The sequence below is a fragment of the Gracilinanus agilis genome, chromosome 4 (assembly GCF_016433145.1).
Source record: "Gracilinanus agilis isolate LMUSP501 chromosome 4, AgileGrace, whole genome shotgun sequence".
Lineage (NCBI taxonomy): Eukaryota > Metazoa > Chordata > Mammalia > Didelphimorphia > Didelphidae > Gracilinanus > Gracilinanus agilis.
In genome coordinates, this window is record NC_058133.1 from 191489457 (window position 1) to 191515749 (window position 26293).

At 37.4% G+C, this 26293-nt stretch overlaps 1 protein-coding gene across 1 annotated transcript; it reads left to right on the forward strand.

Annotated features, from left to right (window-relative positions):
* The first annotated feature begins 7264 nt into the window (after positions 1–7264).
* Positions 7265–14167, forward strand: KRT40 (keratin 40). Its single transcript, XM_044676699.1, has 7 exons — positions 7265–7711; positions 9344–9426; positions 9908–10064; positions 11199–11360; positions 11466–11591; positions 12814–13034; positions 14068–14167. The coding sequence occupies exons 1-7, from the start codon at positions 7265–7267 to the stop codon at positions 14165–14167; spliced, it is 1296 nt and encodes a 431-aa protein (XP_044532634.1).
* The last annotated feature ends 12126 nt before the right edge of the window (positions 14168–26293 follow it).

Sequence of the window (26293 nt, forward strand, 5' to 3'; positions counted from 1 at the left end):
TTCAATCAATTGTACAAAAAATCAAGCCATCCCCCAATCAATAAATGGGCAAGGGAAATGAATGGGCAATTTTCAGATAAAGAAATCAAAACTATCAATAAGCATATAAGAAAGTGTTCTAAATCTCTAATAATTAGATAAATACAAATAAAAACAACTCTGAGGTATCACCTCACACCTAGCAGATTGGCTAAAGTGACAGCAAGGGAGAATAATGAATGTTGGAGGGGATGTGGCAAAATTCGAACATTAATGCATTGCTGGTCGAGTTGTGAATTGATTCAACCATTCTGGATGGCAATTTGGAACTATGCTCAAAGGGCTTTAAAAGACTATCTGCCTTTTGATCCAGCCGTAGCACTGCTTGGATTATAAGCCAAAGAGATAATAAGGAAAAAGATTTGTACAAAAATATTTATAGTTGTGTTCTTTGTGGTGGGAAAAAATTGGAAAATGAGAGAATGTCCTTCGATTGGGGAATGGCTGAAGAAATTGTGGTATATATTGGTGATGGAATACTATTGTGCTTAAAGGAATAAAGAACTGAAGAAATTCTATGTAAACTGAAATGACCTCCAGGAATTGATGCAGAGTGAAAGGAGCAGATCCAGGAGAACATTGTACACAGAGACTGATACACTGTGGTACAATTGAACATAAAGGACTTTTATACTAGCAACAGTGCAAGGATCCAGAGCAAGAATGAGGGACTTATGAGAAAAAACTAGCCACGTTCAGAGGAAGAACTGTGGAAGGAGAAACACAGAAGAAAAACAACTGCTTGAACACATGGGCTGATGGGGATATTATTGGGGATGTAGGAACTAAATGATAACTCTAGTCCAACTATCAATAATATGGAATTAGTTCTTAATCAATGATACATGTAAGACCCAGTGGAATTGTGCATTGGCTACGGGGGTGTGAGGGTGGGGTTTGGGGGACAGGGAAAGAACGTGAAATATGAAACTATTGGAAAATATTTAAAATAAAAAATGTTAAAATAAAATAAAAAGATTTCAACTACAGACCCAGCAATAAACTGCTTTGACTTCTAAGTGGCACAATGGATAGAACACTAGACTTGGAGGTGCCTGGAGGTAGGAAGACTCATCTTCCTGAGTTTCAATCTGTCCTCAGACACTTTCTAGCTATATGAAGCTAAGCAACTCACTTAATGCTGCTAGCCTCCATTTCCTCATCTATTAAATGAGCTGGAGAAGAAATGGCAAACCACTCCAAGATCTTGGAAAGAAAACCTCAAATGGGGTCACAAAGAATCAGACACAACTGAAATGACTAAACAATAAAAAAACATGTGCTGGATATTGTGCTAAGCACTGGGGATCCAGGTAAAAGGAACAAGAAAGACAGTGTCTTCCCTCAAGGAGCTTAAATACTGATAGGGAAAGAGAACAACAAAGAAGGAACTAAAAAGGGTAGGGAGAGTAGATCACCACTGAAAGGGGGCATGGTAACAGAAGATAAGTACTATTATTATCCCCATGTTACACATCAGGAAACTGAGGTTAAGGACTTACCCAGAGTCACACATTTAGTGAATTTCTGAGGCTGGTTTTAAATTCAGATCTTCCTGACTCCAGCACTCTATCCACTCCATTCCCTAGAAACCGTAAGAGATAACTCATAAACCCAAGTCTTCCTGAATCTGAGACAGGCTCTCAAACCATTATATGGATTCCTCTGTCTGCCAAAGAGTAGGTGCTTAATAAATGCATATTGTTTTGAATATAATTGAAACACAAGAATGAGAAAAAAAGGCTTCAATCCTGTGCAATTTCCTTATGACTTCCCAAGTGATGACAGCAGAATGGTGGACAGGGAAGTTGAGGGTTCCAAGGATCACATGAGTTTTAGACCATCTATTAACATTGATTTAACTGATGGTATGCTAAATGGGAGATCCTTGTTCAACAGCTAAGGAGCTGAGACACTGCTAGAGAGACTGAACTGTGTGATCCCATGACTTGTGTCAATATTGACATTCTCACCACAAACTAAATCAATATAAACAGTGAAGCACAGATAATAGTCACTGCTGGACAAATAGAAATTAGCTCAAAGAAAAGATATATTTAATATGAATAATTATTATTTTAATGATAATGATATATTCCTCATATTCTTTCAAGGGAAAACATTTTTTTAATTTACTAGACCACATGCTCAAGAGCCCAAGTCTGCATTTTCTTCCAATTTTTTAGTTATTGGCTCTTTGGCATTGTGGGTGGATCTTCTAGACTGCTATTCTTGCAATCTATAAGATTAAAAGAGTCTTTACATTAACTCAATCAAGATCATTACATTAGTGCAAATAAAAGTAATTAACATTAAGATTTTATACATGTACATGTTTTAACAAAAGTCATAGGAAAGAAAGAAATATTTATATAATTCTTACTATGGGCCAGGAATTGTGCTAAGTATTTTACAAATATTATATCATTTGATCCTCGTGACAGCACTGGGAAGTAAGTGCTATCATTATTTTAGAGTTGAAGAAACTGGTTCAGACAGAGGTTGTGACTTGCCCAGAGTCACACGGTTAGTAAATATCTGAGACTGGACTTGAATTCAAGTCTTAACAATCCCAGATACAGTGCTCTATCCACTGAGATACTAAGGTACCTTCGAAGGATAATAAATTTTAAACTAGAGAGAATTAAGGGATTATACATACATATACATATAAACCTCTGTAGAGGACAGATTACAGTGTATGGAATCAGGAAGACCTATGTTTGGATCTTTTCTCAAATGTTTATTAGCCCTATGACTCTAGGCAAGTCACTAAACCTTTTTGGTAACTCAGTTTGGTCACCTGTCATATGGAATTAGACATTATAACCTGTGTGATCCCTTCAATCTTTAAATTACTGATCCTATGAACCCCTCATTTCACAGAAAAGAAAAATATTTTGTTGTTGTTCATCGTTCCAGTCATGTTCAATTCTCTGTGATTCCACTTAGGATATTCTTGGCAAGATATGGAGTGGTTTGACACTTCTTTCTCCAGCTCATTTGACAGATGAGGAAACTGAGGCAAACAGGGTTAAGTAACTTGCTCAGGGTCACACAGGTAGTAAGTGTGTGAGGTCAAATTTTATCTCAGGTCTTCCTGACTCTAGGTTCATCATTTTACTCACTGTGCCACCTAGCTGCCCATAAGAAAAATGAGGCCCAGAGAAATTAAATGATTTGCCAAAGGACACTTAGATAAATCAGTGGCAAAAGGAGAATTTGTCACTTCTGACTCCAGAGCCATTTTTCTTTAGAAATATTATTAATGTAAATAAAGAATTTATATAAAGACTTTATATCCCAGATGGGGAAATTTAGAGCTGAAGACATCATTTTAAATATGAGAATATGTCAAATCTATAAGCATTTATTAAGTGATCACCATATGCCAGGCACTGTGCTAAGCTGTGCAAATATAAATTTAAGCAGAAATACCATCCAGTTCTTCAGAGAGTGAGTACTTTCTTAATTTTGCTTTTGTGCTTTTAAAATTAAGCCCCTGTGTATTGATCACCAATTTTTTTAATTAAAAATGGAAATAAGTAAATGCAAAAAGAAATGACAGAAATTATGCATTTTAGTAAATGTAAAATCAAATAATCAGAAAAAAGTTGTCACAAGCCTTTCAGTTACTGAGGTAGTAGGTTTTATGTGACAATTATTAGACATGGTCTCAAATTACATAATTTCTTTTTCAAAGCCAAAATAGTCAGTTCTGTATTTTCATAAAAATGGAGCAAAGAATATTAGATTTCATTTATTAAAAAAAACTAAAACCCTTCCAGAAAAGGAGGGAGAGAATTTAGATTAATTACATCTATACTAAAAAGAAATGTGTATAAACTAGGGCTAGAATTAAACACCCTCTAAGGGGCCTTCTAACTCCTCAAAATCTATCATTTCAGGTCTCTTTCCCTCTATCCAAGAGCAACCAACAAAGTATTTTCCTGTCCTTGGCATATAGTTCATGTTTAATAAATGCTTCTTTGATTGACTGACTAATTGCTGTGGCACAAAAATAAGAAGATGCTTACTTAGCACTGGGATTTCACCTTTTTTTAAAAAAAAGAATATCCTTAACCCCTAAGGTCAGTAACAATTATAGCCTTTAAAGACTCTGGGTGTCCTTCATTAATGCATTGCTGGTGGAGTTGTGAACTGATACAACCATTCTGGATGGCAATTTGGAACTATGCTCAAAGGGCTTTAAAAGACTATCTGCCTTTAGATCCAGCCATAGCACTGCTTGAATTATAACCCAAAGAGATAATAAGGAAAAAGACTTATACAAAAATATTTATAGTTGTGCTCTTCGTGATGGCAAAAAATTGGAAAATAAGAGAATGTCCTTCAATTTGGGAATGGCTGAACAAATTGTGGTATCTGTTGTGATGGAATACTATTGTGTTCAAAGGAATAAAGAACTGAAGGAATTCTATGTGAACTGGAATGAACTCCAGGAATTGATGCAGAGTGAAAAGAGCAAAACCAGGAGAACATTGTACACAGAGACTGATACACTGTGGTACAATAAAAAATAACGGACTTTTATACTAGCAGCAATGCAAAGATCCAGAGCAAGGCTGAGGGTCTTATGAGAAAGAAAACTAGCCACATTCAGAAGAAGAACTGTGGAAGGAGAAACACAGAAGAAAAACAACTGCTTGAACACATGGGCTGATGGGGATATTATTGGGGATGCAGACACTAAAGGATAACTCTAGTCCAACTATCAATAATATGGAATTAGTTCTTAATCAATGATACATGTAAAAACCAGTGGAATTGTGCATCAGCTAAAGGGGGATAGGGAGACCTGGGGGAGAGGGAAAGAACATGAAATATGTAAATATGGGGAAATATTCAAAATAAAAAATTTTAAAAACAAAAGACTCCTGGGTGTTCTCATTTACATTGATCAGTCCCATTCCCAGAGGACTTCCTCCATCTCTTTCTCAGAGTTCCAGGAGTTCCTCCAAGGGGTATTCATGTTCTTCTCTAATGCTATCAGCTTGAATTCCCATTTTAGGGGGTATTCCCATTATTGTTCCAATATTATTTAATCAATTTGGTTCTTACAAAGAGATGATTATCAAAAATATAAAAAAGAAAATACAACATGTCTCCCCCAAACCCAAAAGCATACTCTTACCTAAACTACCTTCATCTCTTGGAAGAGAGGGCTCTCAATGCAATTATAAGCAAACTGGAAACAGAGAATACCTAAGTCCATTCTACAGTGGCAAGCTCCATTCCATGTAATCACAAATTTCCAGATACAACGCATCCATGTAGGAGAACAATGTACTGGCTTAAAAGGAAAATCTTCCACTGGCCATCTCTATGTTTTGTTTTGTTTTGTTTTTATCTCAGAAAGCTCTCAAAAAAAAAGAACTCCATTTCTGAGCTGATTCAGAAACAATTCAACAAACATTCAGTGTTTATTTTGTGCAAAGCTCTAGAGAAAAAAAGACAAAAATAAAATGATACCTGTTCGACTCCATAATAAGGAATGTTAGGAATGAAGCCATACTTTGCCACAGAGAGGTGATTCTCATTGAAATGCAAGTTAGACTAAATGATCTTTGAGTTCTCTTCCAAATCTGACATTCTCTGATCCTGTGAGAAAATGGGAAAGTGGAGAAATAAAGCAGATTGCCCAGTTTGAGAAAATCAGTAGACTAAAACTCAAATTCCTGAGCATCTGTTTGCGCCATGATGTAATTTGATCTTCTGGATCAGGCACAGATTGTGAGAAGCCAATCACGCAAAGAAATGCCTCCCAAGCCAAGCACACCTCATTCCTTTAGCATATCTCCTCATTTCCCTAAGGATGAGAGGCTATTAAAATGATTTCTAATCATATTAAACATTTCTTTTTACAGTTGGAGAAATGAGACTCAGCAAAAATGGTAATAATCTAGAAGAATCTTTGGTATACCTGGATAAATATGCATATTTGACATTGCATAAGCATTTCAGACAGACACAGAAGATTGTAAAGGACACAATATCCTCCATCTCCTATTTGTAACAAATTCAAGCCTCTGCCTATTGGTCAACAAAAATTTTTCTCTTCTTTTCCCACGTTTTTGAAGCTTTAATCTCTGGGATTCTTGTGACAATTACCTAAAATAGGTGTTTTATTCATTTATTCATTCAACTGATTAACAAATATTTATTAAGGACCAAGCATGGTATAACTAAATAAAGGCAAACACAATAATAGTCCCTCTTTTCAAGAAACTTACTTGGGAGTGGAAGGGGAAAATGGTGTGAGAAAGGAGACATGCACATAAAAAAGTTAATTCAAAGTAAGATCAGCAGCTAGACATTGCAGTGGATAGAGCACTGGTTGAGTCTGAAGTCAGGGAAAACTCGAGTTTGAATTTGCCTTCAAATATTTATTAGCTGTATGACCTTGGGCAAGTCATTTTAACTTCTTTGCCTCAGTTTTCTTTTCTTTAAAATGAACCAGAGAAAGAAATGACAAACCACTTCCATGTCTCTGCCAAGAAAATTTGAAATTGGGCCACAGAGAGTCATACATGACTAAAATTAATGAATAGCAACAATAATACCAAGAGAGGAGGGTACTGACAACAGAGTGTGAAGGATTAAGCAGGAGGTGGCACACTAGGCATGAGGGATGCTATTTACAAGGCATGGAGATGGAAGATGGAATGGCATATTTGGAGAATACCAAGTTACCCAAGTTTATCTGGAGTAAAGAGTACATAAAGTATTGTACAATAAGCTTGGAAATGTGGATGAGAGCAAGAGTGTGAAGGGCCTTAAATACCAGGTAAATATTTTTCATTTTAGTCTGGAGAAAATAATGAATTTTTGCTGCTTTGTTCCCCAAACCTTCTATCTCAAATTTAGTTGCCAATGACAAAGATACCTCAAAAATAAGACCTTCTGTTCTCCATAAGCTAGAGTTCAATTTTATTATTTTCCTGGCCCATGGACACTCTCCTACCTCTTCCAGCAAAATGAATTTGACCTTTTTAATGAGGCAAGTAACTCTTTCCTTGTAAATACACAACAGACTAATGAAATGTTCTTCTGAAAACTAGTATAAACAGACCTTAAGCAAACATCCTGGGCATTCTGTCAACAGCCCTGGAGAAGCTATATAAAAGTCCCAATTAAGAAGGAAAAAACCAAGTGTGCTTACCTGGAGTTTCGCCACCAGTCTTTGTCCTTCCCTTCTGATACTATGACTTCTGAATGTCCCCCCAAAAGTGATACTCCTGATTCCTGTTCTAGGGCATCAGACTGTCCCTCTGTTTCATCCCGTTCTACTGAGATTCCCTGCCTCCCGAGTACTGGGGCAACATCCAGATGCCAAACCCCAACCTTCTTCGCCAGGTCCTGTCGACCCACAAGCTGCCTAGCAACTTGCTACCTTCATGGGAGCTGTAACTTCCCTTATGTAGTAGGTAGCTGTGGTTGGGGTGAGGAAGGAGTCTTCAACAGCAATGAAAAAGAGACTATGCAGTTCCTGAATGATCGCCTAGCCTGCTACCTGGAGAGGGTCCGAGCCCTGGAGCAAGAGAACGCTGTCCTGGAGTGCAAAATCCGAGAGCAGTGTGAGCCAGAAGTCCCTCTCGTGTGTCTCGATTATCAGTGTTACTTCGACACAATTGAAAATCTCCAACAACAGGTCTGTTGGCCAATTTTTCTTTCCCATCCCCTATCTCCAATCTGTTTGGAGATATTGATTCTGCCACCAAAGAATGGGATGATTTTATTGATGGAGGGAGAGGAGAGGGATGGGGGAAAGAGTTCTAAAAACATTTCCTAGAAGTGAATTCTGGAATATTATCCTTCTATTGTGATAGATTAAATGAGATAACTTAGTGAAGTACTTTGCAAATCTCATAGCATTATATAAATTATACTATTACTATTACTACTGATACTGCTATTACTAGATAGAATCTTGAACTTGGAGTCAGAAAGCCTGAGTGAATTGCCTACTTCAGACATTTATCTATCTATTTGATTATTAGTAAATCAAATAATCTCCCTATGTTTCAGGGTCCTCATTGCAAAATGAGGTGGGCTGTATTTAGTCTCTTTCTTTTTTTTTTCTTTTTTTATCTTTTAGAAAATTTTTCCATGTTATTTAGTCTCTTAAGGCCCATTTCTGCTCTAAATATAGGATTCTATGAACCCATTTTTTTCTCAGAGGCATAAGATTTACATAAGTCAAGAAGATTATAGAAGAATATAGTTGAGACACTAATTTTTAAAACCCTTCTTTGGGGGGGAAATTCTATGTTTTATTGCTACTGAGTTATTAGAGGCAATGAATGGGTTTATACAAATATAGTAAAGTTATTAATTGAATGACATGTTTTATACTTCTCTAATTGGTCTCCAAATGTTCGGTTCTTTCTTTTTGAGAGAGAGAATAAAGTGAATCTAAAAATGAGAATAAAAGAGAGGAGACATAGTAATCTTGTAGGGTTTTTTCTTTTTTACATTTTTTTAATATTTTATTTTTTAAGAAAAATTTTCCATGGTTACACGATTCTTGTTTTTACTTTCCCCTTCCCCCATATCCAACATGCATTTCCACTGGTTTTAACATGTGTGATCAATCAAGACTTATTTACATATTATTGATAGTTGCATTTCTGTGGTTGTTTAGTGTCACATCCCCAACCATGTCCGCATCAACCCATGTGTTCAAGCGGTTGTTTTTCTTCTGTGTTTCCTCTCCTGTAGTTCTTCCTCTGAATGTGGGTAGTGTTCTTTTCTATAAATCCCTCAGAATTGTCCTGGGTCATTGCATTGCTGCCAGTACAGAAGTCCATTACATTCGGTTTTACCACAGTATATCAGTCTCTGTGTACAATGTTCTTCTGGCTCTGCTCCTTTCACTCTGCATCTATTCCTGGAGGTCTTTCCAGTTCACATGGAATTCCTCCAGTTTATTATTCCTTTGAGCACAATAGTATTCCATCACCAACAGGTACCACAATTTGTTCAGCCATTCCCCAATTGAAGGGCATCCCTTCGTTTTCCAGTCTTTTTTACATTATTTTAAGTTTTCTTTTTTAGACACAATATACTTCCCAAAAACCATTCAAATGGCCACCACTCCTACACACACACACACACACACACACACACACACACACACACACACACACACNCCACCACTCCCACACACACACACACACACACACACACACACACACACACACACACACGATTACAACCACCAAGAAATTGATGTTTGAATTCCTTTCAAATCCTTGTTATTTGTTAATCTCCTATTTTTCAGATCTTGTGTACCAAGGCAGAGAATTCTAGATTAGCAGTTCAAATTGACAACTTCGTATTAGCTGTGGATGACTTTAGATCAAAGTAAGTCTGATGACATGGGATAGGGAAGGGGAAGAGAAGGGAATAAGCATTTGTATGACACCTACAACTTACCAGGAACTATGCAAAGTGCTTTGTAAATGTTGTTTCATTTGATTCTCACAACAATCCTTCGAAGTAGGGTTATTATTCCCATTTTACAGGTGAAGAAACTGAGGCAGAGATTAAATGATTTGCCTTCAATCACACAGCTAGGAAGAGTCTAAGGCTACCCAAGTGGATCTCTATCCACTATATCACCTAGGTGCCTGTATAAGGGAAGAATATCAACCAAGGATCAGCTTTGAAGTCTGGGTTCAAATCCTACCTCTGACCAAATTAGTTGTAAGTTATTCAGCCCCTAATTCTACATTTGGATTCAGAGGACCTGATTTTAAGTCTTGCCTCCACTCCCTTATCTGTATGAGTTTGAATAGGTCATATCATGAAGAATAAGAACAAAATTGTTTTTTTTTAATTAAAGGTATGAGGCTGAGCTATCTCTTCGCCAACAAGCAGAGGCTGACATCAAGGGCCTCCGAAAAATCTTGGATGACTTGACCCTTTGCAAATGTGACCTAGAGGCTCATGTGGAATCTTTGAAGGAGGATTTGCTCTCTCTCAAGAAAAATCATGATGAAGTAAGGAGGTGGGGAAGGGGGAAGGGACAGGAGGAGGAGAGTCAGGCTAAGTGGAATGAGTAGCCAAATTAAAGTGATGGATATAACGTCACAAAATATATGATGGTGAGTACATGCAGTAACTATCCAAGAATAAAATGAAGAAAGCTTTTTATTTTTTTATTTTTTATTATATTTTTTCCAAATTACATGTCAATACAATTTTTAATAATTGTTTTCTGACATTTGTGATTTATGTTCTCTCTCTCCCTTTCTCTTCTCCCCCTTCCCTGAGTCAGCAGGTAATACAGGTTATACATGTGCTATTGAGGGAAACACTTTAAATATACAGCTGAGTTATGTCATTTTGGTTCCAGAGCTATAATAATATACCCTCGGTAGACAGAGGGAACACAATACTTGACCATCCTTGGTTACTTCTCTCTACATTAGCTAATATTTACATAATACTCTAATATTTGCCAAGTGTTTTACATACATTAGCTCAGCTGATCCTCACAACAATCCTGAGACACAGATGCTATTTTATCCCCATTTTACAGATGAGGAAACTGAGGCTCAGAGAGATCTCATGACTTGTCCTTAGTCATTCAAGTGTTAGAGGCAAGATTTTAACCCAGATCTTCCTTGACCTTAAGACTAGCCTTTATCTTCCTCTCTGGACATGAAATCAAGAAAGCCTAAATTCTAATCCTACTTGAAATAAATTATAGCTATATTCTCTGGGCAAGCCAATCCACACTGTGCCTCAGTTTCTTCATTAATAAAGGGTAGATAATAACACTATCTATGTTTCTGGACTTTCATGCAGATCAACTGCAATAAAGTTTGAGGAGTGCTTTAAAAACTTCAAAGTGCTTTATAAATTTGATTTATTATTGGTATAAAAGAAATATTTTTCTCATCCTATTTGGTAGAATTAGGAAAGCAAAATCTGGGATTACTACCACTATATAGTGTGGAAGAAAATCACATATTTTTGAACACATGAAAGAAGAAACTGGATGTTGTAAAAAGATATGTTAAATGTGTTACATCACTTATCTTTTTTAATTATAAATGCTGGTGTGATGGGATAGCTGCCAAACCAATGATCTGTCTTCACTGTCACCTTTCTAACTTACTCTACTGTAGGAAGTGTGTTTATTGAAGGAACAGCTTGGGGATCGACTCAACGTAGAGCTGGACTCTGCCCCACCTGTTGATCTGAACAAGGTCCTGGATGACATGCGATGCCAGTATGAAATGGTGGTGGCCGATAACCGCAGAGATGTTGAGCAATGGTTCGCCCTTCAGGTCAGTACTTGAGGCCGCAAACTAACCAGAGATTTCAGTTCCTACTTTGATATTCATCTCCCTTCTTTGAATTTTTCTCCCTTTTAAATCATTCCTATATTTCAGACAGAGGAACTGAATCAGCAGCAGTTGTCCAGCTCTGAGGAGCTCCAGTGCTGCCAATCAGAAATCCTTGAGTTGAAGAGGACAGCAAATGCTCTGGACATTGAACTCCAGGCACAACATGGCTTGGTATGGGATGACAGTACCTGGGGAGAGATGAACAAGACCATTCCAAAAATGGAATAGCCTAAGTTGCTAAGGGACCTAAATTAGCACAGGTTCTGGTAACCATATTCTATATAATATTTATAGATGACTACCCTATCAAAGGAAAATCCAGTCCTAAAATTGGATAGTTATCAAAGGGTTGATTTCTGAGCATGATAACTACATTTCTGTGTCAAGAACAGAATTATGGTAAAATTGGCCAATTTCACTTGTCATCCCAGTCAACCAGTATTTAACAAGTGTCTACTGGTATGCCAGGCACTGTACTAAGCAGTGAGATGCAAAGAAGGGCAAAAGATGCACCTTCTCTCAAGCAGCTTATAGTCTAATGACTCTATAGCAATAAGTAACTTACAAACAACTAAATGCAAAAAGAATAAATTAGAGATAATCAACATAGGGAAGTCTCTGCCATTAAGTTGTCTTTCGGTTGTTTCAGTTGTGTCTGACACTTTGTAACCCCATTTAGGGTTTTCTTGGCAGAGATACTGGAGTGGATTGCCATTTTCTTCACCAGCTATTTGACAGACAAGGAAACTGAGGCAACAGGGTTAAGTGACTTGCCCAAGGATATCCAGAATCATATATGAACTCAGGTCTTCCTGAATCCAGGCCCAGCACCCTATCCACTATACCACCTGGCTGCCCACTAGTATTAAAAAAAAAAAAAAAACCTTACCTTCCGTCTTGGAGTTGACTCCAAGACAGAAAAGTGGTAAGGGCTAGGCAATGGGGATTAAGTGACTTGCCCAGGGTCACACAGCTGGGAAGTGTCTGAGGTCAGATTTGAACCCAGGACCTCCCATCTCTAGGCCTGGCTCTCAGTCCACTGAGCTACCCAGCTGCTCCGGCCCACTAGTATTAAAAAGAATCCTCAAAGAATTCTTACAGAAGGTGGGACTTTTGATGGAACCTTAAAGAAAGCCAGGAATGCTAGAAAGTGGAGATAAGGAGAAGAGTTCCATGGATGAGACAATGCCAGTGAATTACTAAAACTTTGAAGGTTTCCATCATAAATCCACAAGACCAGCATCATAGAGCCCAACAGTCCCTTAGAGTTCATCTAGCCTAATAACCAGATTTTACAGAAAAGGAAACTGAAGTCCAGACCTGGGAATGACCCTAGGGCATAGACCCTTCAGCTCACCAACTCATATTTCCTGTCCCCTTAATCCTCAAACAGATAGAATCTCTGGAATGCACCCAGGCAGAAACGGAGGCACAATATAGCACACAGTTGGCCCAGATGCAATGCTTAATTGATAATGTAGAATCCCAGCTGGCTGGCATACGTTGTGACCTGGAGCGGCAGAACCAGGAATATCAGGTCCTCCTGGACATGAAGGCTCTGCTAGAGTGTGAGATTTCCACCTACCAAAGTCTGCTGGAGAGTGAAGACTGCAAGTAAGTGTAATCAGATCAGCAGGATGCTAATCTTTGAATTATTAGAGTGGGATTGAATAGGCATGAATCCTGCCAAAGAAGCCTTGTTCTAAAACTGTTCATTTACTCACATCCATGGGGAGAAACCTCTTGGGTGTCTCAAAGGACATCTGTTGATATACAGATAGATGGATAGATAGATAGATAGATAGATAGATAGATAGATAGATAGATAGATAGATAGATAGATAGATAGATAGATAAGAGAGAGATGGAGAGGGATGAAGAGAAAAATAAGAAAAAGAGAGAGAGAGAGAGAGGAAGTATGGAGAGAGTGGAGATATATAAAGTATGTTCTAAGCACTTGTTATATGCCAGGTACTGTTCTAAGAACTGGGGATATAATACAAGCCAAAAAAATTAAATAACACTTTAATTCTGTGATTGTCATTAATTTTACAGACATATCCCACTTTTCTAATTAATTAACAGATAGGAAGGATGTGTGCTTTAATTTTGATAGTGACACTATCATTATCCCTTGTATTTAATCTGAGTTTTGTTGCCTCTCTGTATTGTCTTCATTTACAGTGCTTTATCTTATTCTTTCCATTGTTTTCTTTGCTTTTCATCATTTCATTCAGGTCTTCCCATATTTTTTTCTGAATTCTTCTAGTTGATTCTTCTTTACTAAGTAGTAACATTTCACTAAGTTCTCATGCCACAATTTGTTTCATGATTCCCCAGTTGCTAGGCATGTATTTTGCCTCGGCTTCTCATTACCACCAGTAATACTACTGAAAATACATTTGAACATGTAAGTGTTTTATGACTGTCACTAAACTTGGACAGGAAGGGGTATAAATCCATGACTGGGATCGTTCTGTCAAAGGGTACTTTCAAATGAATGTATTTGAATTATTTTCTATGCTTAAAAGTTCTAATATGAAATTCAGTTTTATATTTCTCATTTATATATTTTCCTCCATTTATACAAATGTTCACTGAACTCCTTCCTACCTTTTAAATATAATTTAAAATCATTTGCCTACAGACTTCCCTGCAACCCATGTTCCTCATCATCTACCTCTGTCAATACCTGTGAACCCTGCACAGCCTGCTTGATTTGTACAGTTGAAGGATGCCAAGTCTGAGTATCCAGTACTGACATGTCTCATCAAGGAAGCAAACTGTCTGGCTCAAACCACTGAAATGAGAAATTGGTTTGGACCCATTAACTTCAAAGTATTAAGTCCTTCTCATGAGGGCTGTAAAGCCCCCACCACTGTTCGTACTTCAAGCATCCTCAGCACATTTCTGTTTTTCATGTATTCGTTCTCTTCTTAATGGCTTTCAGATGTTCTGTGACTCTTGTTAATTTTCAAAAAGAACTCATTTCATTTTCTTGGCATGGCTCATACTATTCTTGATGTTGCTTATTCACATGTTATTCACATGGATATTTTTATGGAGTGTCAATGGGTCTCAGGTGAATTTTCCAAGTGCCTTCCCAGATTTCAAAAACTATAGTTTGCTAAATGATGAGAATACTCCTTCTGAAAGAGAATAAACGAGAGAGGGATATTCAACAATAAATATGTTTTGAATCTATACTATGCCCAAGGCACTTTGATAGGTATTGCAAATACAGAGGTAAAATGAACCAATCTTGTCTTCAAGGAGTTCATATTCTATTGGAGAGATAACTCTCTCTCTCTTTCTCTCTCTCTCTCTCTCTCTCTCTCTCTCTCTCTCTCTCTCTCACTCTCTGACAGACTTGCCAGCCATATCTATCACTGCTTGTCACTGTGTTTCTCTCTGCCTATATATATCAGTGCCTCTCTGTCCCTCTCTTTGTGACTGTGTCTCTGTTTCTGTCTCTCTTTGTCTCTGCCTCTATTTCTGTCTCTATCTTTCTACATGTCTGTCTTACTTTCTCTAATTTTTCATCTCCATTAACCTTTCTGAGTGAAAATACTTAATAATTACTTTGAGATCAGCTTGATGAAGCCAGATTTCAGAGTGGGAGCTGGAAGTACAGCTTTATGTTTTAATCAATATTAGAAACTCTTGGTGTGGAAAATATCTCTACTAGTGTAGAACAGTAACTCCTCTGTAATTTATAACTTAGAGGGTTTCCTGGTACACTGCTAGATAAAGTTCTTTGCCCATAGTCATACAGCCTGTCTATATTAGAAACAGAAGTTCAATTTAAGTCTTCTTTATCCAAGACTGGCACTTTCTTCTCATAGTGAACATATTAATGCTTATCTGAACCCTAGCATTTGAAGGTAACCAGTTCCTTTGATCTTTTTAATAAGTTTCAGCCATGGATAGCTCCCTGAAACTGTTGACATTGGCCATATTGGAAATGATCATTTATTCAGTGATATATGTGATGCCTCCCCTCTAAGAAGCTATCTCATACTCTAGGGCCAAGGCTCAATACTTTGTCATCAGTAGTTTGTATTACCTCTGAACATCTCATGTCCTAATTACTAGAAATTTTCTACTAGCAAAAAACTACCAAGCCTTGAGTTTTGAGTTCTCTTTCACTATTAATAGGGGTTACATATTTCCACCTGGGTAACTAAGTAGTAATGAAGTCCTTAAGAAAGGGGTGCTCCATCTAGTATTTTAAAGCCAGAATGGAAAAAATTATCATTACCAGTCAGAATAATTTTATGATTTGAAATAATAGTATGCCTTTTGAAAGACTTGAAATAATGTCACAATGTAGAATGAATGAATACATGCATGAATAAAAAAAGTTATTAAACATTTGCTATGTATCAGGCCCTTTACTGAATGTAATTTTATTGCATTATGGTCTGAAAAGGATACATTCATTATTTTTCTGCTTTTCTGCCTTTGGTTGGGAGGTTTCTGTATTCTAAAACTGATTTTTTTAAGGTGTCATGTATAACTGAGGGGAAAACAGCATATTCCCTTCTATTTTCATTCAATTTTCCCTAGACAACTACCATATCTAATTTTGGAAGATTCCAATTCATTTTCTTAATTTCCTTCTTGTTTATTTTATATTATAGATATATCTAGTTCTGAGAGGGAAAGCTGAGATCACACCACTAGTACAGTTTTACTATTTATTTTCTCTTGTAATTTACTTAAACTTTTTTTCCTTTAAGAATTTGGATACTGTGCAATTTGGTACTTACATGTTTATTATTAATATTGTGCCTCTTGGAAAAATGTGTTTTCTCTAAAGATTTTTTAATGTGGGTCTATTTTTTTTTCCTTTTGCTTTGTCTTAGACCATAATTGCTACCCGCCCCTTCTTTGGTTCAGCTAAAGCGCACTACATTCTGCTTTTGCCCTTTATTTTAACTCTGTATATGTCTTTCTGTTTCAAGTTTATATGTTGATTTCTGATTTCTAATCTATTCTACTATGTGCTTCCACTTTGTGGATAAATTCATCATATTTAATATTCACAATTATGACTAAATGTGCATTTCTTTCTAAACTATTTTCTTCTGTTTATGTTTCTCTCTCTTTTTATCCTGCCCCTCTTCTAAAGTTTCATTTGCTTCTTATCACTGTCTTCCTTTATCCACCCTCTCTTTTAATCATACCCATCTTCTTAGCACCTCCCCTCCTACTTCTTTGTTGAGTAAGACAAATTTCTATAAACAATTGAATGTGTATATATTTTCCTTCTCAGAACAAATTCCAGTCAGAATAAGTTTCCAGCATTGCTCACCCACCTCTACTATTTTCCCATCTGCTGTAAAAGCTCTTCCTTGAATGTCTCTTTTATATAAGATAATCTTCCCATTATTCCTCTCCACCCTGTTCGCAGTTCATTCTTTCTCATCCCTTCATTTTTTTAGATCATCCCAATATAATCAACTTGCTCCTATGCCCTCTGACTATACAGTATAGGACCATCCTAAATGTCCTAAAAATGATAAAATTCTTGAAGTCACATTTATTATGTGTATAAACTGTTTAACCTTATTGAGTATTTATTTATTTATTTGTTTGTTTATTTATTTATTTGTTTGTTTGTTTATTTATTTATTTATGTGTATAAACTGTTTAACCTTATTGAGCCCCTTATAATTTCTCTTTCATGTTTGTCTTTTTATTTTTCTCTTGAATTTTGTACTTGGGAATCAAAATTTGTATTCAACTCTTGTCTTTTTGTCAGGAATGCTTGGAAATCCTCTTTTTCATTAAATATCTGTTTTTCACCTGAAAGATATATTCAGTTTTGCTGGATAGGTTAATTCTTGGTTGTAATTCTAGATCTTTTTCCTTCCAGAACATTATATTCCTAACTCTCCATTTCTTTAGTAGTTGCTAAATCTTATCTGATCCTGACTGTGGCTCTATAATATTTAAATGGTTTCTTGAAATATTCTGGGAGCTCTAGAACTTGGCCATAATATTCCTGGGAATTTTTATCTTGGGATCTCATTAAAGTGATGATCAGTGTATTTTTTCTTTTATTTTTTTCAAATCCTTACCTTTCGTCTTGGAATCCATACTGTGTATTGATTCTAAGGCAGAAGAGTGATAAGGGCTAGGCAATGGAGGCTAAGTAACTTGCCCAGGGTCAAACAGCTAGGAAGTGTCTGAGTTAAGATTTGAACCTAGGACCTCCTGTCTCTAGGCCTGGCTCTCAATCCACTGAGCTATCCAGTTGCTCCCAATTATACTTTTTATGGTCCTATTTTCTTCACTACTTTTACTATTTTGCATCTTTTACTAAGCTAATAGTTGTAATTTTTTTCAAAATATTCTTCCCTCACTCTGATTTCTTTACCCAATTTTTTCCACTGCCATTCTAATTTGATATTTAAAATCATTTTTTAGCTCTTCCATGAATTCTTACTGGGCTTGTGTCAAATTTATGATTTTTCCTTTGATTCTTTGCTTGTAATTTTGACATCATTGTCTTTTTCTTATTTTGTATCTTGATCTTTTTTTTTTAATTAAACCCTTGTACTTCGGTGTATTTTCTCATAGGTGGAAGATTGGTAAGGGTGGGCAATGGGGGTCAAGTGACTTGCCCAGGGTCACACAGCTGGGAAGTGGCTGAGGCCGGGTTTGAACCCAGGACCTCTTGTCTCTAGGCCCAACTCTCACTCCACTGAGCTACCCAGCTGCCCCCTGTATCTTGATCTTTACTGTCACCATAGTAGATTATTATGGTTAGGTTATTTTTTAATCGTTTGCTTATTTTTCCAGTCTATTTCTTAGTTTCTACATTCAGATTAAAATTGGACTTTGGTCCTGAATCTGTCACTTTCCTTTGGCCAGTTATTACACTTGGACTGCCCCTCCTTCCACTTTAGCCCCCTTATTTCATCATATTTTTCTTGAGACAAAGAAGATCCTCCTCTAAAGATTCAATGTGGCCCTCCAGGTCAGATTTGTAGAGGGCCTCTGCTCCCTTGGGACCAGAAATGAAACTGCTTTTCGGGACCCCCATGTCCCTGGAATCACAAGTGAGAGTATTCCTTAGGGTCCCAAATTTTTTGTGCCCCAAAACAAAAATGCTCCTCAGGGTCCCTAATCCTTCATGAGTGAAAGTGCTTCTCTCATCCTTCAATTCTGACATACAAGTGGGTATAGACAATGTAATTTCCAGACTTGCACCCAATACAAACACAGGAGCAGTTTGTAATTTCTTTCTGACCACTTGCCTGCTTCCTTTACCATTTTTTACTTGAGAGTTCTCATAGTTGCTGATGTTGATGTTGCTACCACCAAGTCCCATCTCTGATGTTGCACCTACTTGGGCCATCCTCTACCCCTCTATTACAGATATTTCCTTGACCTCTCAAGTTTTCTTGGGCTAGAAAATTGTCTTAAATTGCTCTTTTGTTTGACTCTGCTTCTTCGGAGTTTTGAGATATTATTTTAAAGTTGTTTGAAGAGGAATATTAGGAGAATTCAACTGTAGCATTTCTCTTATGCTGGCATCTTGGCACTACTCCTGGAAGTCTCTCCAGGTATATTTAATGATATCTTAGCAAATAATGGGAGCTAGTGCATGAGTGGTTTAGTAAAGTAGAGCTCAGCCTTCAGTTGGGATATGGAATGTGTTGGCAGAAAATGTGTTAATTAAAGGGCATGGTGGTACACAGCAATTCCTGCTGCCAGCAAGGTTGAGGCTTAGGAGTTCTAGGATATAATAAGCTAAAACTGTGGGGTGTCTTCATTAAGCATTAATATGGTATGCTATTCAGAAATGGGTGGCACCCAGGTTGTTTAACGGGGGGCAAATTGGCCCAGGTTAGAAAACAGAGCAGGTAAAATGAGGACAAAATGTCCCATGTCAGAAAACATATCAGATCAAAGTTTCCGGACCAATAAGAGTGGGGCAGCTCATAAGCAGCCTCTATGCTTGCCACCTCTTTGAGGGAAGGAAGTAAAGAAGGAAGGAAGGAAGGAAGGAAGGAAGGAAGGAAGGAAGGAAGGAAGGAAGGAAGGAAGGAAGGAAGGAAGGAAGGAAGGAAGGATTACTTATTGTAAAAAGAGTATCTCATCAAAATTGATAGAAAATCTGGAAATAAATCAGGACATGCCCTAGCACCCATGATGTCAGTTTTCTTGTGTCTTCATTATACATATAGAGGTTATTATTAGGGGTCTATCTCAGTATACACCAGCATATAGTATCCTGAGAATCAGGAAATGGTGAAAGTATGATATTTGGTCCAGTTTAGTACTGCTTGACTGAATTGACAAGTAGAGTTTGTTTTCTGTTCTTGTCTCAGAAAAGGATGTCACCTAAGACACTGGTCATTCATAACTAGGGCAATGAGATACTTATAAGCCCCAGATGGGGGAGCTCCAAGAACAAGGGTCACAAAAGGCACTGGTCATTCATAACTAGAGCAATGAGATACTAATAAGTCCCAGATGAGGGAGCTCCAAGAACAAGGGTCAGGTATGAAAAGGGTATCTGTATCTACACCAGGAAATACACTACTTATGAGGAAGAAGCACTGGATACTGCATACTGAGCACTCAAGAAAATACTTTTTTTTTCCTTTTAGGATGAAGACTCTAGCATGAATGTAGGCACAGAGGAAGAAATTAGTGGAGAAAAAGATTAAAGATGCAAAACAGGAATGAAATAGCTGGTTTTCAGGAAATTATCTTCTTTCCTCAGCACCACTCTAATGAGTAATGAAAGAATGTCAACATTCATTTTTCAGTAACACTAAGAGTTAGATATCATAAAAGGTGGCTCCTGTTTGACCTGCTTAGACCTGATTATGTCTCTAATTTATTTCTGTTACAAAGAAATAGACTCTTCTTGGAGATCACTTCTCTCCCATAAATAGGGAAGACCAAACTCCTTAAGTCATTGCCCTTAAGAGTAAACCTATGCAGGAATGTGCTGCTAATGTTTAACAACCATCTTTCCAGGGGGGGAAAGTATATGCAAAATGCTTTTAAGTTTAATCAGCATTGTTAACATTTTCTCCATCACGTCTCTTACATCTAGACAATAAATAAAATAATAAACCAAGCCCTGACTTGTAATACAGTATTTGCCAATTTCTAAAGTATAAATGATTAGGCTAAAAATTTAACAATTGGCTTTTGAGGGCCTTTACTAGTTGATTCCAGGACATCCCTGATTTTACACAATTGCTGAAGTAATGAAAATCTTCTTGAGTTCAGAAATTCCTCTGAGTTCTCCATTTCATTCCAATCTAGCACTTATGACATTCACCTCAGTGATGCTACAAAACTTGTTCTGTCTCTCCTGGAACAAAAGTGGTCAAAGATATGCAGATAATCAGCATCAGTGATTCCTCCAGCATTGTTTTCTCATTTACTATTTCCAATCATCACCAATGAGAGATTTTTTGGAGAAGCTGGCTCCAGTCTACTGAGAGGCTACCATTCTTGCATCCTACCATTTTTTACTGCGAGTTCTTTATGGTACCACATATATATGGGATGGTTGGCTATCCCTATTTTGTGTAGCTTGCTTACTTAACTACTGACATGAATGGAAGAAATAGAGTCAGGAGCACAAAGGGTTAACTTTGGAACAGAGGGGCACTTCTTACCAAATAGAAATGAAGAAGGGAAATTCTGAGGTGGAGATGAGTGTATAATGCTAGGAAGTATTTTGAAATTGAAATAAAAAAATTTAAGGAAAGTCATCTTAGATAGCCTTAGCCTTCTTGGTAAGAAAGGCTCTTTCTTGAAAGTGAGTAAGATAGAGAATCAAGCAGAGAGAAATATATGATAAATCATGAAATTTTTAATCACAAGATGGTTAGTATCATCATATTCTTAATATATTTAATTTTGCATTCATCTTTCCAAGAGCTGACATCTCTCAAAGAGCTGAACTCTCAATTAGGGTATAATGACCCCACATGGCAGTGGATATCTTAGTCATGAACATATAATCTAAAAAATACTAAGATTTGTGTTGCAAATTACATCATAGGGTTGTTGTCACAAAAGCCCTCCTTACAGCTTTATAGAAGAGTTCTACAAATCTGAGAGCTATCATTCCACACCTATAGGTACTCAATCCATTAATGTAAATTTCAACATTCCTATAAATTATAGATGACCTTTAAGAATCACTGTAGCTAACAAAATCATTATTCTGGTCAACCTGGTGATAAATCTCACCCAACTTAAGTAAGTCTGTTTTGGAACAACACTATGTATTCCATTACTGGAATTTCTAGGACTTTCCAGTAAGGTGGAACCTGTTAGAACTTGTACTCCATTGACACAGTTTTGTTTTGTTTTTAAACTCTTCTGAAGGGTTAGGCAATCAGGGCTAAGTAACTTGCCCAGAGTCACACAGCTAGGAAATGTCTGAGTCTGGATTTGAACTCAGGTCATCCCAACACCAGGCCTGGTGTTCTATCCACTGTGCTGCTTGCTGTCCTCATTGACACAGTCTTAAAGAATCAATAGTTACCAACCATTCTGGAGGGCAATTTGGAATTATGTGCAAAAGGTTTTAAAAGAATGCTTGCCCTTTGATCCAGCCATACCAATGCTGGGTTTATACCCCAAAGAGATAATAAGGGAAAATACATGTACAAAAATATTTATAGCCACACTCTTTGTGGTGGCAAAAAAAAATGGAAAATGAGGAGGTGTCCCTCAATTGGGGAATGGCTGAACAAATTGTGGTATCTGATGGTGATGGAATACTATTGTGCTGAAAGGAATGATGAACTGGAGGAATTCCATGTGAAATGGAACAACTTCCAGGAATTGATGCAGAGTGAAAGGAGCAGAACCAGGAGAACATCGTACACAGAGACTGAAACGTTGTGGCACAATCAAATGTAATAGACTTTTCTACTAGCAGCAATGCAATGATTAGGACAATCCAGAGGAATTTATGAGAAAGAACGCTATCCACATCCAGAAAAAGAACTATGGGAGTAGAAACACAGAAGAAAAACATATGATCAGTCACATGGTTTGATGGGGATATGATTGGGGTTTGGGCATTAAAAGATCATTCTATTGCAAATATGAATAATACGGAAATGGGTTTTGAACACTGATGTATGTATAATCCAATGGAATTGCTCATCAGCTCAGGAAGGGGAGAGGGAAAGAACATAAATCATGGAACCACAGAAAATATTCTAAATTAATTAGTTTAAAAATATTATAAATAAATTAATTAATTTTTTTAAAAAGAATCCGTGGTTACCTCTTTGCCACAAGGCAAATTCAAAATAGGACTATACTGAAGGATTAGAGAGAAAGTGTGCTATTGGGAAAAGAGTGCTGTTCTAGTAAGTCCTACCAACATATAGTGGTTGAGCCAATTGGTTGAGCCAATTGACTCTGAGCCAATCACTTAACTTCACGAGGAATTCTCTAAGGCTATAAGTTGGAAAGTAATTAATGATCTTCCTTGGTTGAGAAGGTTTTCCTCATTGTGAGTCCCCATAGGGTACCATAAGCAAACTTGTAAAGTATTTTCCCTCTCTTGAGCTCTAGAAGGTGCTAGAGAGCAAAGTAGCCTTTCCCTCTCCAGAATTAGCTTCTGCTTTCTCCAATCAGCCTTTAGCATCAAAGCTTCCCCACTCCACCCACTCAGGTCACCTCCACATATCAGAAGCAAAACCTAATCATCTGGTTTCAGCTAGGCTGAGATCAAAGGAGTTGCTATTAAGTTCTGTGCACTGCTAATGTCAACTTTCTAACTCAGTTTCTCTGGATAGCTTCTAAAGTCAACTTCTTCTTTCTACTTCCCTAGTTTTTCATTTGCCCCTTTATTAAAAGAAAGAGCTTCTTGCATGAAGTGGCTCAGAGCAGTCTTAGATTAAGAAATACAAAATCCCTATTTCCATGAAATGTGAAATAGTCAGTATGCAATTTCCCCAAAGCCCTCAAATAATTCTTTGATTTCTTTTCCCAGCTAAAAGCACCACAACAAACACAATTATGTGTAAATTAGCTGCTAGAAAAAAATGCCTTACCACCATTTTCATCATGAGTCAATACTTTGACTCCACAGCAAAGAATCAACATATTTTTAAATACTAAAAAAATAATAACCAAGGCTATATTTTAAGTGCCTGTTGAATGAATGCAAGAATATATATACATATGGTATATGTGCATTGTTATTTCAGGAGTAGAAATAAGTAAATATTTGTTCTTGTTTTCTTTTCTCAAAATATTTTCTTGAAACAACTCAACTTATACAACGTTATGAAGTACTGTGTTTAAAGACAAAATATACAGAATGAGAATGCTTAATCTGGGGTCCCTGGTACCTTTGTGTTTCAGGGAGTTGGTGACTTTGGATTGGAAGGAGTAAATATATTTTTTATTTCATTAAACTTTAGTTTCCTTTTACTTCTATGTTTGTTTTTTGTTTGTTTGTTTGTTTTGTTTTTTATGGGGCAGCTAGGTGGCACATTGGATAGAGTGCTGGACCTGGAATCAGGAAAACTCAATTTCTTAAGTTTGAATCTGGCTTCAGACACTTCCTAGCTGTGTGACCCTAGACAAGTCACTTAACCCTGTATATCTCAGTTCTTCATCTGCAAAATGAACTAGAGTAGGAAATAGCAAACCACTTTGGTATCTTTGCCAAGAAAACCCCAAATAGGGTCTCAAAGAATCAGGCATGACTAAAACAACAAACAACAACCAGAACAATGACTGACAGGCAAAATAGACAAATTAGATAAAAAGATGAAGTATTACTAACTGCTATTGCATATTTTTCCCCTATAATAACTGTACAGAAGAAGACAGAAAATAGAATCAGAATCTTTAGAGTTGGAAGAAACCTCAGAAGCAATCTAATCCAACCCAGCACCCCAAAAGAATCATTCCTTCCCCCAAAAATAATAAGTGACCCTGCAGTCTTTGTTTGAAACCCTCCAGTGAAGGAAATGAAAACCCTCCTAGGCAGCTTATTCCAGTTTTGGATAGCTGGTTATTATATCCTATAATGTTGTATTATATATACTACTATATATTATATTATATTGTATAACTGAATATGTTATTCTAGGATCCCAGTATTCAAATATTCTTGGATCCTAATTTTCCTGATATTGACCCAATATATCTCCTTTTAATTTCCATACATTACTCCTGGTTCTGTCCTCTAGGGCAATTACCAGCATGGATCTCTCTTCCACATGATAGCCCTTGAGATATACATAGAAAACTAACTCATCTATTTCTCTCTCCTCCCAAGTTCCAAGTCTTTTCTTCTCAATAGACTCAGATTCTTCAGTTAAACTCCATATGACATTGAATCAAGGCCTTTTGCCCCACTATTCACCTTCTGGATATTCTCCAGGTAATCATTATTCTTCTTCAATTACACTACTCAATATGTGGGCTGAATAGCACCATTGTTGTTTAGTTGTGTTCAGTCATGTCCAACTCTTCATGACCCCTTTTGAGGTTTCCTTGGCAAAGATACTGGAGTGTTGCCAATTCCTTCCTTGGATCATTTTATAGATGAAGAAACTGAGACAAACAGGATTAAGTGACTTACCTAGGGTCACACAGCTGGCAAGTGTCTGAAGCCAAATTTGAACTCAGGTCTTCTTAACTCTGTGACACCTATTACCTAGCTGCCTTGAATAGGGTTTATCCTAGTGATGGCGAGTCTATGACACAGGTGCCAAAGATGGCACTCAAAGCACTCTCTATGGGCATATGTGCTGACCTTCCCCCCCACTCCACCCCACCCCAAGTTTGTTACTAGAGAGGCAGAGAGACTCAGATGGAACTGCTCCCCTACCCCTCTCCATCATGCCTGATGGCATTTTTCCATCCCCCCCCTCTACCCAGCAACCAATGGGAATGCACAGAGGGTGAGGTGGGCAGCTCACAGAAGGCAGAGCTGGAGGGGAGCAGAACACTTGGGCTACTCCCCTCTCCCTCTTCACCTGGGCTAAGGACATTCCTCTCTTCACTCACTCCCCTGCCCAGCAGCCTTGTGGGAGCACTTTTTCCCTCCACTATGTGGGGTAAGGGACAGAGTGTCCCAACCCTCTTGTGGGGGGGGGGGGTAAGGCATAGCACATGGTCTCTAAAAGGTTCACCACCACTGGTCTATGATCTCTCAAATTCCTGGAAACTATGCCCCTCAGTTCATACTAGCTTTCTGGATCATTTCCTTTTCTCTTTTTGACTAGACCTTATTGCTAGAGAGAACTTTCCATGAAAAAACTCTCTCCACCAAGGCAGAGTTTCAACTGTTCTACAAATGTTAGTGTTAGAGAACAGCCTGAGTCACACAGTCAGTATGTGTCAAGAGGCAGAATTTGAACCCAGATCTTCCTGACTCTAGGACCAGTTCTCTATCTATTACATTTCACTGCTTCTCATGATGGGTAAATGACAATGACAGAGAAGTCAGCAGGCATATAAGTTACCTCCTTTTTAAATCCACTCACAGCTGGTTAATAATTTGTATGATGCTGGTATGAGCGTCCCTTTTGAAGCCATCCTATGAAGCTCTGGGACCAGTAGCAAATAATAGTTATGAGATGGGTAATAATTTAGTAACAACTCAAACTACACCTTTTTTTATGAGACTAAGAGTTCTCTGGCAAGTAAATAGCAGACTAATTAGATGTTTCTATGGAAATTGGTGGAAACATTAGAAAGGAAAACATCCTGCATGTTGTAACACCCCCTCATAGAAAGGCTATATAAATGGGAGAAAGAAGAAGTCTGGCTTTTGGCTTGGGGTTGGATCATTTGGGCAATGGAGGTAGGGTAAGGAAGGCCGTGAAACAAAATTAAAACTGCAA